Here is a 14,522-nt window from a genome sequence, read left to right as displayed (position 1 = left end):
CCAATTGTGGAAGGGCTTTAGGAAGTCACACTCCTGCTCTATCTCTGGGCATTGCATGCCCTAAACAACTACATCCTTAAAGCTGTGACACAGCTCATTTTGTGGGAGGTCGATCTGCAAACTAGTGAATTCCCTACCCAAATTCAGAATTTAAAAGCAATTCCTAAAAAAGAAGAAAGAAAAGAAAAGAAAGGAAGAAAGGAAGAAAGAAAAGAAAGGAAGGAAGGAAGGAAGGAAGGAAGGAAGGAAGGAAGGAAGGAAGGAAGGAAGGAAGGAGAGAGAGAGAAAGAAAGAAAGAAAGAAAGAAAGAAAGATAGATAGATAGATTGATTCTTAAAAACAAAACATTGGGGGAATCCCTGGGTGGCTCAGTGGTTTAGTGCCTGCCTTTGGCCCAGGGGAATGATCCTGGAGTCCCAGGACCCAGTCCCACATCAGGCTCCCTGCATGGAACCTGCTTCTCCTTCTGCCTGTGTCTCTGCCTCTCTCTCTCCTCTGTGTCTTTCATGAATAAATAAATAAATAATCTTTTTAAAAAAAATTGTAAATCAACTTGGCTAATGTAAGCACTGGCCCCCAGATCATCTTATTTGATTACACGCACACACACACACACACAGACAAAATATTTAATATTAAACTTTAAAATTTTTTAAATCACTCCAAATATTTAGGAAAGAAAATATATCTAAAACAGTAAAGGGTAAAGTATTACCAGAAAAATAGTATCAAATTTACACTTAGGAAGGAATTGATTGCCCATTTGCAAATATGCAGGTTCTTCATAACTAAATATGTATAATCCTTACCACTAAGTCAATAGAAGAAAATAAATCTTAGACAAACTACACATTTAAAATCTGATCCCACATTTGAAAATTCTATGAAAGTCACCATATTGGAATAGGGTTACATGATCTCATTCTTCCTTTAAACATTTTAGAAGCTATTCAACATCTGTAATCCTGCAAAAAGATGTCATATGGTCACTAACAGACTTGACCACAAGTTAAAGCTATAATGCTTTATAAATATCAATGCAATTTTATAACAGAAACTTAGGAAACACAAAGTTTTATAAATAGGGAAACCAAGACCCAGAAAACTTAAATAATTTTATCAAGGTCTTGTTGGCAGCAAGGTAGGACCAGAACCTCATCTCCTAACAAGTTGAGTACTCTATTACCTCGTCATTAAAAAAAATTCTTTCCAAGGAAATGGCACCTTGAACACGATAAACACCAAGTTCTCTGGCTTATTAAACTAGAAATAAAAACTTAGGATTTGGGAGAATTTTATTAATAATAAAACAACATGCTACTAATACTTAAGACATTCTTTAGAATCAAATACACACACACACACACATATATTTACATATCAGAGAGAAAAAAAATCACACAATTATTCTCTCAAATGCCATCATTAGATCTACCTGCTAAATTCAATGGCCTTTTTTCCCCTCTCATTTTCTGACTTTTTTTTATCTGTACCAAAGATCACTCCCATCTTCCTAACAATCTTCTGCCATGCATCGGTTGTCAATCACTATGAATATATTTTCCTATCTGACTGCCCTTTAGTTCTGCCTCCAACAATTTCTTCCACCTACAACTGAGAACATTCCCTAAGGCTCAGACCTCAACTACCTCCACATTTCTCTTTAACATCTATATATTTATCTCTCTGAACAAGTCACTCTCTTAAAAACTTTCAATGGTTGCTAATCCCAGTGTTTCAACTTTTTTCATTATTACCCCCTCCAAGGACCCTTTTTAAACATTTTTCCCCGCAACTACACTCCCTGTGAAATTTTAATACCATAGATATGCTATACATCGGTATAGGTATATATGTGCTTTATTCATTAAAAGTGTAAGATTTTGCCCCTCTCCCAGTACCAGTGGTCTCTTCAGCTGGACACTCCAACTTCAGGGTCCAGCTTTAGTTTGTGCCTCCACGCTATCACCTCCCACCCTCTCCACTACACTTAACTTTCAGCAACTCCAGCCCTATAGTCTCTTGCATCTGAGTCCATCCATCTAGAATGTTCTTCCCCATTAGCTCTCATTCTTAAAACTCAGTTCAGGTATTACCTCTTCTAGAAAGCATTCATACCTTCCAGAGAAATCTCTCCTTTATGTTCTCATAATATCCAGGGAATATCTCTATTGAATCATATCTACTACTATGTACCTGCTACTATTGCATTGATGGCAAATGGATAATAATTATCCCACTACAAGTCTCTTTCTCTTTCCTGCACCAGATTATATCTTTCTTAAATTCCCTCTCAAAAAAAAAAAAAAAAAAAAAATTCCCTCTCATCTAGCACAGGGCCTGGAAATAATCAATAACCAATAAATAAGTATTGTTAAAGAACAAGTGAAAATATATCCTTATATTTTTATTTTAAAATTAGTTTAACTCCAGATCAAGACTCCCTGAAAGCAGGGATATATTATTTTGCATACTGTTTACTTAACTATAAGCTACTTTAGGGCAATTATCATGACTTAAACATCTTTATATGCCAGTACAAGTACAGAACAGGTAATAACAAAAGCTTGACAGAGTTTGTAAAATTATTTATAGAACTAAATATCCTCATTAGTGCATACAATAGTGCTGGACTATAGCAGGTTGAAAATAAAAATACACTGACTAGTGAGTTCTAACAACATCAAAACCTTCTTCTGTCTGATAGTAGATATGATTCAATCAGCCAAAGCAATTCAAAACACAGGTATGAAGCTAGGTGTAAAGACTGCCAATCATAATCAATGACAGATATCACTATACACACTCCCTCTACTCACACCATTATAATTAACTGTTAAAGTGCAACTCAACATTTTTTCCTTAGTTTCCTTTTCCTAATTCCAGAGTACTAGAATTCTTTCTAATGTCTCTTAGCTAGGTACCTTAGAACTACCACCTAAGTCTATGAGGACATGTCACAGGCTTATTGACAGTATTACAACTGTTGCCTCAGGCACTCTCTGTGTTACCCCTAAGCAACAATTGGATCAAACTGACAAGCTATATTAGATGACCTAATCAACAAATAATTCACTGGAGTATTATGGATGCACATGGATTCATAAATAAAACCCAAATAGAACTTTATAATGAAAGAGCTTCTACCCAATGACTTCTGTTTGGCTGGATGACAAATGGAAAAGTTACTTTGGCCTTGACAATTTCCATCAAAGAAATCAGATTGGCATAAGAAAGAAACATACATTACATAAACAGTTGATTCTTGAACTGCTAAGCCATCACCAAATCTAATAAAAATCACCAAGAATAGTCATTCTACAATACAGAAGTCAGTGAAAACTCTAATATGCCAAGTTGTGAAGATAATGAAATATTCCAATACTCCTATTAGAGGACAGCCTTAATATCATGAAATAACATTTCTATAATTGCTCATGCTTTGAGGGTAAAGCCCCAGAAACCTTAGAACTTACATTCAAACATATATTCAGTTAATACATTTTGCAAATATTCTTCTACTAGCAAACATTTAAAAGGTAACATTATCTGCTCCCATCTTTTTTTCAGGACATGCACCAGCGGTACTAAGTAATGACTAAAAAAAGTTGCATGTAATTTTGAGGGATGTTGTCGTTTTAGCTTGTCTGAAAAGGCAATTCTTTCTAAAATGTTTTTTCTTAATAAAAAATATTTATCTTCTTTCCTTCTAATAATCAATAGTATGACATAAAACTTCTGCCCAAGAATAAAGAGTTTCTTTTGTTGTATTGTGAATGAGTTCTTTTGCTGTATTGTGATTTTATTTTTATTTTTTAAAAATTTTACTTATTTATTTGAAAGAGAGAGAAAGAGCAAGCACGAGCAGGGGGAAGGGAGAGAGGTAGAAGCAGGCTTCCCAGGGGAAAGGGAGAGAGGTAGAAGCAGGCTTCCCGTTGAGCAGGGAGCCCTACACTGGCTTGATCCCAGGACCCTGAGATCATGACCTGAATAGACGCTTAACCCATTGAGCCACCCAGGCACCTCTATTTTTGGTTTTTTAATATAATTTGGAAAAATTTTGTCAGGAGCCTAAGTACAAAATGACTTCCAATGTTAAAGGCTATGGAGTTTGTATCACCAAGAAACCAGTTCAATATCATTAGATTGTGTTACTTTTATTCTCTCTCTTTGCCTTCTCTACTTTATGACCATGAACCTGCAGTTTCTAAAAGTCTGTCTGTAGTTAAAATTAACAATATAGATTTCCACATTTCCAGTTTCACACGGATGCTTTGTTATGTCTAGAAGAGCAACCGTTTCCTTTTTATGGTGCAGGCTCTGCCGTCTTCAAAGCTCTTCTCACAAAGCAGCACCCCCATCGCCCCGCCCCAAGAATCCAGCTGTGGCAGTTAATCTTGGCTGATAGAGAAACTTCTCAAAACTACAAATTCTTAACCTGTAAAACATAGTTAATAGAATATACTCCAGTATACTACTCTTTCTGATGCAACTAACTCTAGGATTTTCCCCAAACATATCCCAAAAGCATTCTCCATTTTTCCAAATTAAAATCAGCTATTTGAGGAGGAAAAGGTCCAGCGAAAACATTAGAAAAAAAATGATGCCTCTAATTTTCACAAGATGAGCAAGCTAGATGATATCTGCCACGCATGAGGATTTACACTGAATAATTTTTCATTAAATCACACATATTTCCCCCACCTCACTGGGATCTTCTTTAGCAATTCTCACTCTTTCATCCAAACACAAGTAAACGAGTTTTCACTAAAGCTGAACTTTGATGATAAGGATGTCCTTCATTTGTTACATTCTGAGAAGAAAAAGTTCATTTCCTTCCCACTATGTAAATCCACAACACTTTCTAAAACTGTGTAGATGAACTGACTAGAACACCTGCCAAGTCCATATAAACATGTATTTTATATATTTTAATGTTTGTTTTTAATTATTAATAGCAGATATATAGCACACAGCATAACTAAGGGGGCACTTTACGGTATTAGAAGTCATGCCTCCGAAAACAGTCTGCAGGTTGTTGGTTTCACCTGATAAATCTGGCCATACATGAAGCCACTTCTGCATACATTAACACAACAGGTTTTTTCTATCAACAATAACTACAATAAAAACAGCTAACATTTATTGAATGTTTATTATATGCTAGACAGTATAATCATTGGTTTACAAGGATTACCTCATTTAATCCTCATACCAATCCTAGGAGAGGTGCTGTTATCATCCTCATTTTACAATGAGGAATGGAGAGGTTAAACAATTTATTAAGCTGACTCAACTAGTAAGTAACTAAAGTATCACTACAGTGATACTTAGGTTTTGAGACACTGACATAAAAGTAATGGGCTAAAGGTATTAGAATAATAAAATTCAAAGTTCTCCAACTTTACTTGGAATACAAAGGCAACAGATCAAATGAATCCCAGGATCTTTGATCTTTCAATTAATCAGATAAATTAAAAACCAAAACACTAATATTCTAAGTAGAAGCTTTTCCCAGATTCATTATCAAGGTGGCATTATGTGCCATTAATCCAATCAATATTTCAGATTGTCCATGTCAAAACTGCCTGAGTTTATTAGCAGGCCTCAAACCTCTCTCGTGTGGTCAACTTCCTCCAACTTTAAAAAATATGCACTTCATGAGCCCCTGGAAGCCTTATACTGTATTATTCTTTGTCCCAAGATTGTCACATTTTTAAGCACTGCATATTCACTTTCCTCTGGCAAATGTGAACTACGAACAAATAGAGATTGATATTATCCTCACCAAATGACTGAGGTTTCTGTTTGTGGGTTGTTTTATGTTTTGGTTTTGCAATATGAAAATGTCCATATGGGCATTTGAAGCCTTGGCATCTGATAAAGAAGGCTCAAATTATATATGATGCTTTGATAACCCATGAACAATATTCTATCACTGGAATGAATGTATCTCAGGCTACCCCATGATCATATTTACCAGGTAAACCAGAACCCTTACTTTGAGATAAAGCACAGCAGACAGTTGTTAATGAAACCTTAATTGAACTGTCAAAGCACCATCTTTACCAGCAAGCTAATAGGTAATTCACTACTTTTACACAACTGTCCAATATTGATAAGTTATTCCACTAGTTAAATGCAGCAGAGAGATAAATCAAGGCTGATCAACTAAATTGTTTAATGATAAATCTGACTGGTAAAATGCTATACCACTTCTACAAATATCTCTCCGTGTCTACACAGAGAAAAAACAGTATCTCTCAAAATTACATGCAATGTTTTCAGCCATCAGTTAGTAATTATGGGTGCATGTCCAGAAACAGACATGAGAGTAAATACAGTTTCCTTTTGTGCAGTATGCCAAAAGAAAAATACCTGCAAAATGCATTAAATAAATACAAGAATCTAAGTGAATCTTATGATGCCCAAGTAGTCATATGTTTTAATCGAATGATGTATCACTGGGAAAATATTTTTATGTCCCATTTTAATCATTTTAGAAAATAGTTTCAGGTTCATTAGTAGGTGTTCTCTAAATTAAAAAAAAATTCTGGTTCAGCTAGTTAAAACGTAAAAAACCTCACTAATATCTTTAGCTTGGATTTTAGAACACTAGTGCAATTCAGTCTGGTTTTGGTATTCAAATCTCTAGTTTTAACAGGTCATATAGCAGTTAAATTCCAAATATAATAAGCAATTCAGACAGCAAGTCATCAATATGTAAATATAAAAATAGAAAAGCATTTGCATACTAAAACACACACCTGGAACTCTTCCTTTTTTTCATACTGAATTGTACTTCACCTGTAACAACTGATTAAAAACACTCAATGCAGCTAACCAGAAAAACTTGGTTAAAGAAAAAAGAACAGCCTGACCAGATCAAGTCATCAAGCAGCAAGGAGTCCACAGCATTGTGCTAAGTGCTGGGGAGAAAAAGGTGTACTCTGGTAACACAGTCCATACCCTCAAGTGGCTTACAAATATGTAGTCAGACAAAGCAAACCCAAAACAACTAGCGTACAACGGAAGATGGTATACAGAAGGAAGTACACTTGAAGTACAAGGAATGAACTCTGATGGGGTCATCAATTAAAGAATCTAGAAGGGGTCAATCAATTAAAGAATCTAGAATGGATTTAAGTCAAAAAATCTTTTCCTTTAGCACTGACTTGAAGTGAAAACTTCTACAAGTCATATCACCATTTGAGAGAAATGTAGAACAGTTTTACAATATAGTCAGGAGTGCTGCAATCCACCTCCCCTTCAGTAGTTCTAGTTCTTAGTGTAGTATGTAAAGCACTAAAATGAGAGAGGGCATCCAGGTCTAAGAAAATCCAAACAAATTCTAAGTAGATGACAAAATTTAAAGCAAGGAACAACCTTTTTCCTGTCCACACCCACTAAGTAAGCCCCAAGCTTTGAAATCCTCAAGGGTTAGGCAGGAATGGAAGTTCACAGTGCAATCCCTGGGGACAGGATATGGAAGAGACGAAGGCAGGAACAGACAGGTCCCTGAGCGGAGTGACTGAAGAGGCACCATTATCAGCTACACTCTTTCCCACCAGGAATCCCATACACCTTAGAGGGAGCACTGCAGCAGCAACCTCCTTGGAGAGCTAGCCGAGAAAACACTAGAGCCGACTAGTTTAAAAAAAACAAAAAAACAAAAAAACAGATCACTTTGTAGCTTAGATAATAATATATGAAATATAAAGATGTCCAGATAGAATGCAAACATGACACTTGTATCAATTATAGCCTGAAAAACAATGACAAAAGGAGACATTTACCAGGCTAGTTCCAAAGAATTCATTTTCCTGTGGTGATAGGGGCTTTTCTAGACATTAACAAGAATCTATTTTTGAATGCACTGAAAACATCAATTCATTTGTCCACACCAGAATACTTAACCCTTGAAAAAAAAATTCAGTTCATTCTAGTTGTTTTAGCAACAGGACCTAGGATGATAAATTCATTCTATTATAAACTACTAATCTTCCTAAGAAAAGCAAATAGACAAAATGTGGCATTTAAGAAGTGCTCAGACTTTTTAAAATACCCTAGCACTAGCAAAAGTGGAGCAGTTTCATATATTTAAAAAGTATACTACTATAGTAACCAACCAAGGGATAACAGCAACCTAAGAGGCACTAAATAACATTATATGACACTAAAACATTACACTGAATGTGGGCCATGGCATAGCTACAGTCTACTGACCTCATTTGTGGTACTCATGTGTGATGCTATATTTAATGCATTCTTATCAAAAAGCTAAAGCTACATACTTCCCAACTGTAGCTTTATGGTTTAAAATAAACCACTTAAGCAACGACTTAACTGGTTCAAGTATGAACCCTATCTTCCTTCTGGGGATCAGGATCACAAATTAAGGAATGAAAAGGCAAAAAAGGAGAGCAAAGTAGCTATGAAGAGTATGACCCAATGACAAGACTATTGTTAAGGACTCGAGTTTGGGTCATCCGTGACATGACATCTGCTGCAATTAGGCAACTGACTCAAACTAAATCAAACCTAAGAGATGACCAAGGTCTGTATGAATACACGTTTCATACATCCATCTATTGGTCCTACATTTGGTGGCTTGCTGAGGTTCTAAACAAAAAGTTTGGTAGACAGCAAACGTGTGTGAGTCGTCTGAGGGTGTTCTACCAAAATGGTCCAGGCCTCAAAAGCATAAACCCAGCCAGCCAACACACTGGGCCTGGGCCTCTCTGGGTGAGGGTGGCTTCCTCCAGTTGAGTTGCTCCACTTGGGTCAACATGGAGAACGCATGACAGATGACTCGCCCAATCACAACCGTGAGAAGAAATCAGGAGAAGTTGTGTTCTTCTTTTGATACTCACCAGACAACACCAAAGGCTCCATATCCAATAGGTCTATCCGGCTCAATATCCAGCTGCTGTTGTGGATGATGCGAGTGTTGATGGTGGTGCGCCTTAACTGTAGCAGCTGCGGCAGCCTGTACCTGAGCTGGGGCTGCTGCAGCTGGTCCAGGAGCCTGACCCGGTGCGGGTGATGGGAAATATGGCTGTTGTTGCCCAGGGTTTAACATGGCTGCAGCTGCGGCCGCTGCTGCGGCTGCGGCAGCTGCCGAAGAGGTATGCTGCTGTACGGGGTGTACAGCCGCAGCCGACCCCGGATGAAGATGGTGTTGAGGGTGGTGGTGGTGGTGAAGGTGAGGAGGAGGGAGGTGTGGAAGGTGGTGGTGATGGTGGTGGTGGTGACCTGCTGCTGCTGCAGATGTACCGCCATTATAAGCCGCCATCATTTTTGCGTTGGCTCTTGCGCCACAAAGAGACATTCAAAAAAATGCCCTTTGATTGGAAAGCAAACTGGGTCAAGCTGTCATTTGGCCATTTAAAAATGAAGAAAAACCACTCACTCCACCTCAAAAAACATGGAGCGGAACTGGCTTTATGTCTTCATCAGTCAATCCAAACAAGTTAGAGGATCTTGGTGTTTGGTTTTGGGGTGAGCGTGTGTAGAAGGGTGTGGATTGCCAAAAAAAAAAAAAAAAAAGAAAAAAAAGAAAAGAAAAACAGAAAAAAGAAAAAAAGAAAGAAAAGGAAAAAGAAAAAGAAAAGGGAAAAGGAAAAAGGGACCCCTTCCCCCCAGGTTTCCTGCCACAAGTGGGTACTAAAACTCCATCCTTAATTGGGGGGAGGTTCCAACTTTGAATGTGGGAATAAAGGCCAAACCTCCCGACCCCCTGAACTCCACACACGAAAAGGATCAGGTAACACGCCACCCTTGGAATCTTGTAAGAGGGTTGACTCATCTACCCCTTCCATTCCCACATCCTTTTCTAAACACCTACCACCTCCTCAAAAACACAACTGAAAAGAATTCCAACCACCCCAAAAAGGTGGGGGGAAATTTTCAGGGAAACCAGCTTCCCCCCCCCTCGGATTCTCGGGCCTTCCTACATCTCCCCCTACTCCTAGTCGGGCTGACCTGATTGGAGGGGGGCACTAAACTTTCCAGAACAGAGAAGAGCCAGGGAAGGAGGCGGGAGGGATAGGGTGAGCAGAGGAGGCGACAGGGCAGGACGGAGAGGAGAAAGAGAACCGGGGCAAAGTGAAGGTAAGGAGGTGCAGGGAGGAATGAAAGAGAGGTGGGCAGCACTCGGACGCCCAGACGGGGAACCGCCCCGGGAGGAGGTTAGGGTCCCGGGGCCGAAGAATAGGAGCCCCGGGAGGCGGGCGGGGTGCAGTCGGAAGCGGGCTGACTCCTGCCCCCGCCGCTGGCTGCTGAGCCCTTCTGCTGAGGAGGGTTGGGGGGGAGAGCGGGTGGGTCCCCCCGCGCGACGGCCCCCGCAGGGCTCAAGGCTGCTCCGTCTCCCCCCCTCCCCCCCACCCGGCTTCCCGTCCCCGCGGCCGCTTTCTCCTCAGTCGCTGCCGGCCGCTTTCTCCTCAGCCGCCGCCTCCTCAGCCGCCGGTGCCGCCGCGGCCGGACTCACCTCCCCTAGCAAAGCCGGATAGAGCGGAGCCAGCGGCGGACACGCGCAACCAGCCACCGAGGCCCCGCCCCCGCCTCACACTGACCGGCTGCCCTAGCCAATCCACGCCCACCTGTCTGCGTCTGCCTCCAATCCTGAGCCCGGAGCTTCAGACAGGCGCACTGCTCGGCCAGTGGCAACAAGGTGTGGGTCTCCTGGGGAAATCCCGCCCCCGACCCGGGATGGGCAGATAGAAAGACCAATCAAAAGGCAGAGTTGGGCCTGACCGACAAGACTGAAAGCGAATTAAAACCCAAAGATCTCCGTGACATTTTCTTTCGCCTCTCTCCTCTTTTCTTTTTCTTCTTTTATTTTTTTTGGCAGGAGCAGGAAGCTGCGTGCTAATCCCGCCCGCAAAAGCTGGAAGAGAGGGTGGAATAAAAGAACCAATCATGAACCGGGGACCAAGAACAGAGGCAACCAATCCTTGGCTTGAAGACGAAGTGGGATGGGACTGGGGCCAGATAGACACTTGACTTGACAAATGGAAAAAAGATTGATCTCGGTCCCACCCTCCAGGTCTCCTATAGGTCAAGATTGTGGAGAATTCGCTGTCGTATCAGCGACGACCTCTTCGGGGGTGGGGCCAAGTGAAAGGGGTGTGGTCTAAAGAGAGGTAGGCGGGACTTCGAGGAAGAAGGCGGAGTCCCAATGTCGCTGGTCCATTGATAAGAGCCATGTCCTATCCGTTTCTAAGTCATCAAGTGTGGAGAAGAAATAGAGAAAGCAAAAAGGGATGTCAAACTTCAGAAACTCAGTTCCAAGGTTACCCAACAAGACAATCACAGAAGAAACTCAGTAGACTCCTAGTTCACAGCCTATGGCTGGTCCTCCATGGCTAATCCTCATCTTGGCAAAAAGAGGTGCGGTCTCCAGCATTCACCACTACACTCTCAAGGGGCGAGAAGGCTCTCGATGCCAATTAAAGCAACAAAGATGATAAACTTAACCACGGAGATCGTAATTTTCTCTTGCATGTTTCGTTACTGAAATCTCACTGAAATAGCATCTTTCACTATCACATAACCTCACTTACTTGAACTTTATTTTAAAATACCAAATGATAAGCTCACGTAATGTTATCCTTAGGAAAACTTCACTCAGAACTCTGGAGATCATCTTTGATGTCTGTCTGCCCACTCCTTCCCTTCTAATCAATCGTCAAGTCTTGGACATTTTAAACCACTTCTAAACACCCTCCTTCCTCCCTAGTTACCACAATATTACCCTAATTTATGTCACTACCATCTTTAGCACATCTCCCTGCCTGAAGGCTAACACACCTCTATTCCATCCTCCACTGGGAGTATAGCAACCTTTTAAAAACACAAGTCTGATCGTGTGGACTTTTGAAAAAAGTCAATAATAGATCCGCTTGATCTGTTTCTCATATTGCTCAATGACCTTATCTATCACCTCCACCCTCTATACTTCATACATTCTGAACTTTCAGTTCCACAAATGGTTTGTGGCTTCCAGGCCTTCATGCTTATCTTTGGCACCAAACACTCCCTATCCACTCCTCTAATTTATCGTTCAGATGAATTTTACCTTTCACGTAAATTTTATCTTTTTTTTTCTGGAAAATTTTTCCTAATTCTGTTGTAGAGTATGTATCTCTGTTATGTATTTCCATTGCACTGCCTCTCTCATAGCGCTGAGAACTCTATATTTTAATTGTTTACTGAGTTTGACCAGGATCTAAAACGTATCTGCCACATGGGACGCCTAACTGGCTCAGCAGTAGAGTGTCTGCCTTTGGCTCAGGGCATGATCCCCTCCGGGGATCGAGTCCCCCATCCGGCTTCCTGCATGGAGCCTGCTTCTCCCTCTGCCTGTGTCTGTACCTCTCTCTCTGTCTCTTATGAATAAATAAACAGAAAATAAGTTAATTAATTAATTAATTAATTTAAAAAACTTATCTGTCGCACTCTATGTTGTATTCCCAGTTCCTGGGGCAGTGTCTAAAAGGTGGAGATACTTAATAAGGAGCTGCATGAGTTATTGAGTGCAGGAGAGGTAGATACCAATCCAAGCTCTGCCGTTTATTAGTTCTGGGACTTAAGCCCTTTAAATATAACCTTCCTCAGTCTCAGTTGCCTCCACTTAAAATGGAGATAATAAAGTGTGCCTCATCAAGTTGAGTTGAGGATTAAATGAGGTAATGTATTCAAAAGTTCTTGAAGTAGTAAAAGTTCAAAATATGTTAATTTTATTTCCAACCTCCATCTTCACATGATATCTAAGATGTGCTTCCAGTTTCCCCATGCATATCAGTGTCCTCCAAAGTATAGTTTCTTAGAAGCTTATTAGAAATGCAAAGTCTCAGGTTTTACCCCAGATCTACTGAATCAGAGTCTCATGGGCAGGAATCTGTTTAATAAGCCCTCCAGTGGATTTTTACACACACTAAAATTTGAAAAGCATTGGCCTAGAATAAAAGGGCTGAGTCTTAAACTTTGTTTACTTTTCAGCACCTAGAAAGTACTCAATACATGTGAAATAAGGAAATAGATTCAATCTACCAGAAATGATTGTGTGATAGGAACTGTTTATTCCTGCCACAAACATTTATTGAGCACCAACTATATCTAGGCATGATGCTAGGTTCAACAATAGGGGAGGTAAGATACCTGACCTAACAGAGTCTCTACCATTAAGGAGCTCTAAGTCTGATTCAGGGGTTCCCAAAATGATATGAGTACACCCTTAATGGCCAAAGGGAGCCATTAGGCACCAGGAGGAAATTAGTACAACTTCTATTTCTGCCTATTTTTTATTTCATCATTTTTTTCCTAAGACTTTATTTATTTATTTGAGAGTGAGAGAGAGAGAGTATGCTCATGTGCCTATCCAAGGAGAAGGGCAGAGGGGGGGAGAATCTGAAGCAAACTGCACTCACAACTGGTGATCATGACCTGAGCCAAAACCAAGAGTCAGTCTCCTAACTGACTGAGCCACCAGGTGCCCCTATTTCATCTTTGAAAATGTCTATTTTGGGGCAGCCCTGGTGGCACAGCGGTTTAGCGCCGCCTGCAGCCAGGGCGTGATCCTGGAGACCCGGGATTGAGTCCCACATCAGGCTCTCTTATTTTTATTTTATTTATTTAAATAAAAATATTAAAAAAAAAGAAAATGTCTATTTTGTCAATGGTTTGTAATATACAGAGAGTGTAATGTATATAACTTATAAACAAAAATATAATTAGGGATTTATGCTCAAAAAATTATATCAAAAATATTGAGAAATCTGGGGCAACTGGGAGGCTCAGTTAAGCATCTTTTTTTTTTTTAAGATTTTATTTATTAATTCATGGGAGACACAGAGAGAGAGACAGAGACATAGGCAGAGGGAGAAGCTGGCTCCTCACAGGAAACCCATTGTGGGATTCCATCCCTGGACCAGGATCACACTCTGAACCAAAGGCAGACGCTCAACCACTGAGCCACCCAGGCATTCCAATCAGTTAAGCATCTAACTCTTGATTTTATCTCAGGTCATGATCTCTGCATCCTGAGATCAAGCCCTGCGTCTAGCTCCACAGTCAGCACAGTGTCTGCCTACGACTCTATTTCCCTCTCTCTTTCCCCCCTCCCCAGCTTGCATGTACATTCTCTCTCTCTCTCTCTCTCTCTCTCTCAAATAAATAAATAAATCTTTAAAGAACACATTGAGAAATCACTGGCTTACTTATTTAATGTTCATGGTTTAGATTAGCTCTCTGATAGAAATATGAGAGCCACATATGAAATTTTAAATATTCTAGCAGTGGGGTGCCTGGGTGGATCAGTTGGTTAAGTGCCTGGCTTGGCTCAAGTCATGATCCACATCAGGCTCCCTGCTCAGCAGAGAACAATATATACAAATATATATTTGACAATATACCCAAATATGGTCATGTTAAACATGTAATCAGTGTAAAAAATTGTACATATGTATAAATATTCTGATACTAAGTCTTCAAAATCTGATGTATATTTTTCATTTACAGCA

The 14,522-nt window shown here is 40.1% G+C and overlaps 2 protein-coding genes across 5 annotated transcripts in view; one reads left to right on the top strand and one right to left on the bottom strand.

The window, feature by feature from the left end:
- The window catches only part of NLK (nemo like kinase), a 157,112-nt gene extending 147,720 nt beyond the window's left edge, over window positions 1-9,392 (bottom strand). The window contains exon 1 of the mRNA XM_025476427.3: window positions 8,874-9,392. Within this exon, the coding sequence (XP_025332212.1) occupies window positions 8,874-9,331 (458 nt within the window). The 5' untranslated portion in view covers window positions 9,332-9,392. The remainder of the gene's footprint in view (window positions 1-8,873) is intronic.
- Window positions 9,386-13,588, top strand: LOC112677682 (WW domain-binding protein 11-like). 4 transcript variants are annotated; one of them, XM_049114236.1, is made up of 3 exons: window positions 9,386-9,501; window positions 10,422-10,672; window positions 10,853-13,588. In XM_049114236.1, the coding sequence occupies exons 1-3, from the start codon at window positions 9,428-9,430 to the stop codon at window positions 11,002-11,004; spliced, it is 477 nt and encodes a 158-aa protein (XP_048970193.1). In that variant the 5' UTR covers window positions 9,386-9,427; the 3' UTR covers window positions 11,005-13,588. The 4 variants fall into 4 exon arrangements, 1 of the variants encoding a protein (XP_048970193.1); XR_007413038.1 differs by having other exon boundaries at window positions 9,387-9,501; window positions 10,447-10,672; XR_007413036.1 differs by lacking the exon at window positions 9,386-9,501 and adding an exon at window positions 9,979-10,113 and having other exon boundaries at window positions 10,447-10,672; window positions 10,853-13,587.
- Window positions 13,589-14,522: the final 934 nt, after the last annotated feature.

Source organism: Canis lupus, chromosome 9 (assembly GCF_003254725.2).
Source record: "Canis lupus dingo isolate Sandy chromosome 9, ASM325472v2, whole genome shotgun sequence".
In the NCBI taxonomy this organism is placed as follows: domain Eukaryota; kingdom Metazoa; phylum Chordata; class Mammalia; order Carnivora; family Canidae; genus Canis; species Canis lupus.
This window is presented reverse-complemented; position numbering and strand designations above follow the sequence as displayed.

What these genes read in the sequence shown, in the direction of transcription:
- LOC112677682 (XM_049114236.1), top strand. Translation starts at nt 9,428, where the DNA reads ATGGAGCGGAACTGGCTTTATGTCTTCATCAGTCAATCCAAACAAGTT. An exon ending in TCTTGGTGTTTGGTTTTGGG is followed by an intron (nt 9,502 to 10,421) that starts GTGAGCGTGTGT and finishes CTTTCTCCTCAG; the next exon opens with TCGCTGCCGGCCGCTTTCTC. An exon ending in GCTCGGCCAGTGGCAACAAG is followed by an intron (nt 10,673 to 10,852) that starts GTGTGGGTCTCC and finishes TTTTTTTGGCAG; the next exon opens with GAGCAGGAAGCTGCGTGCTA.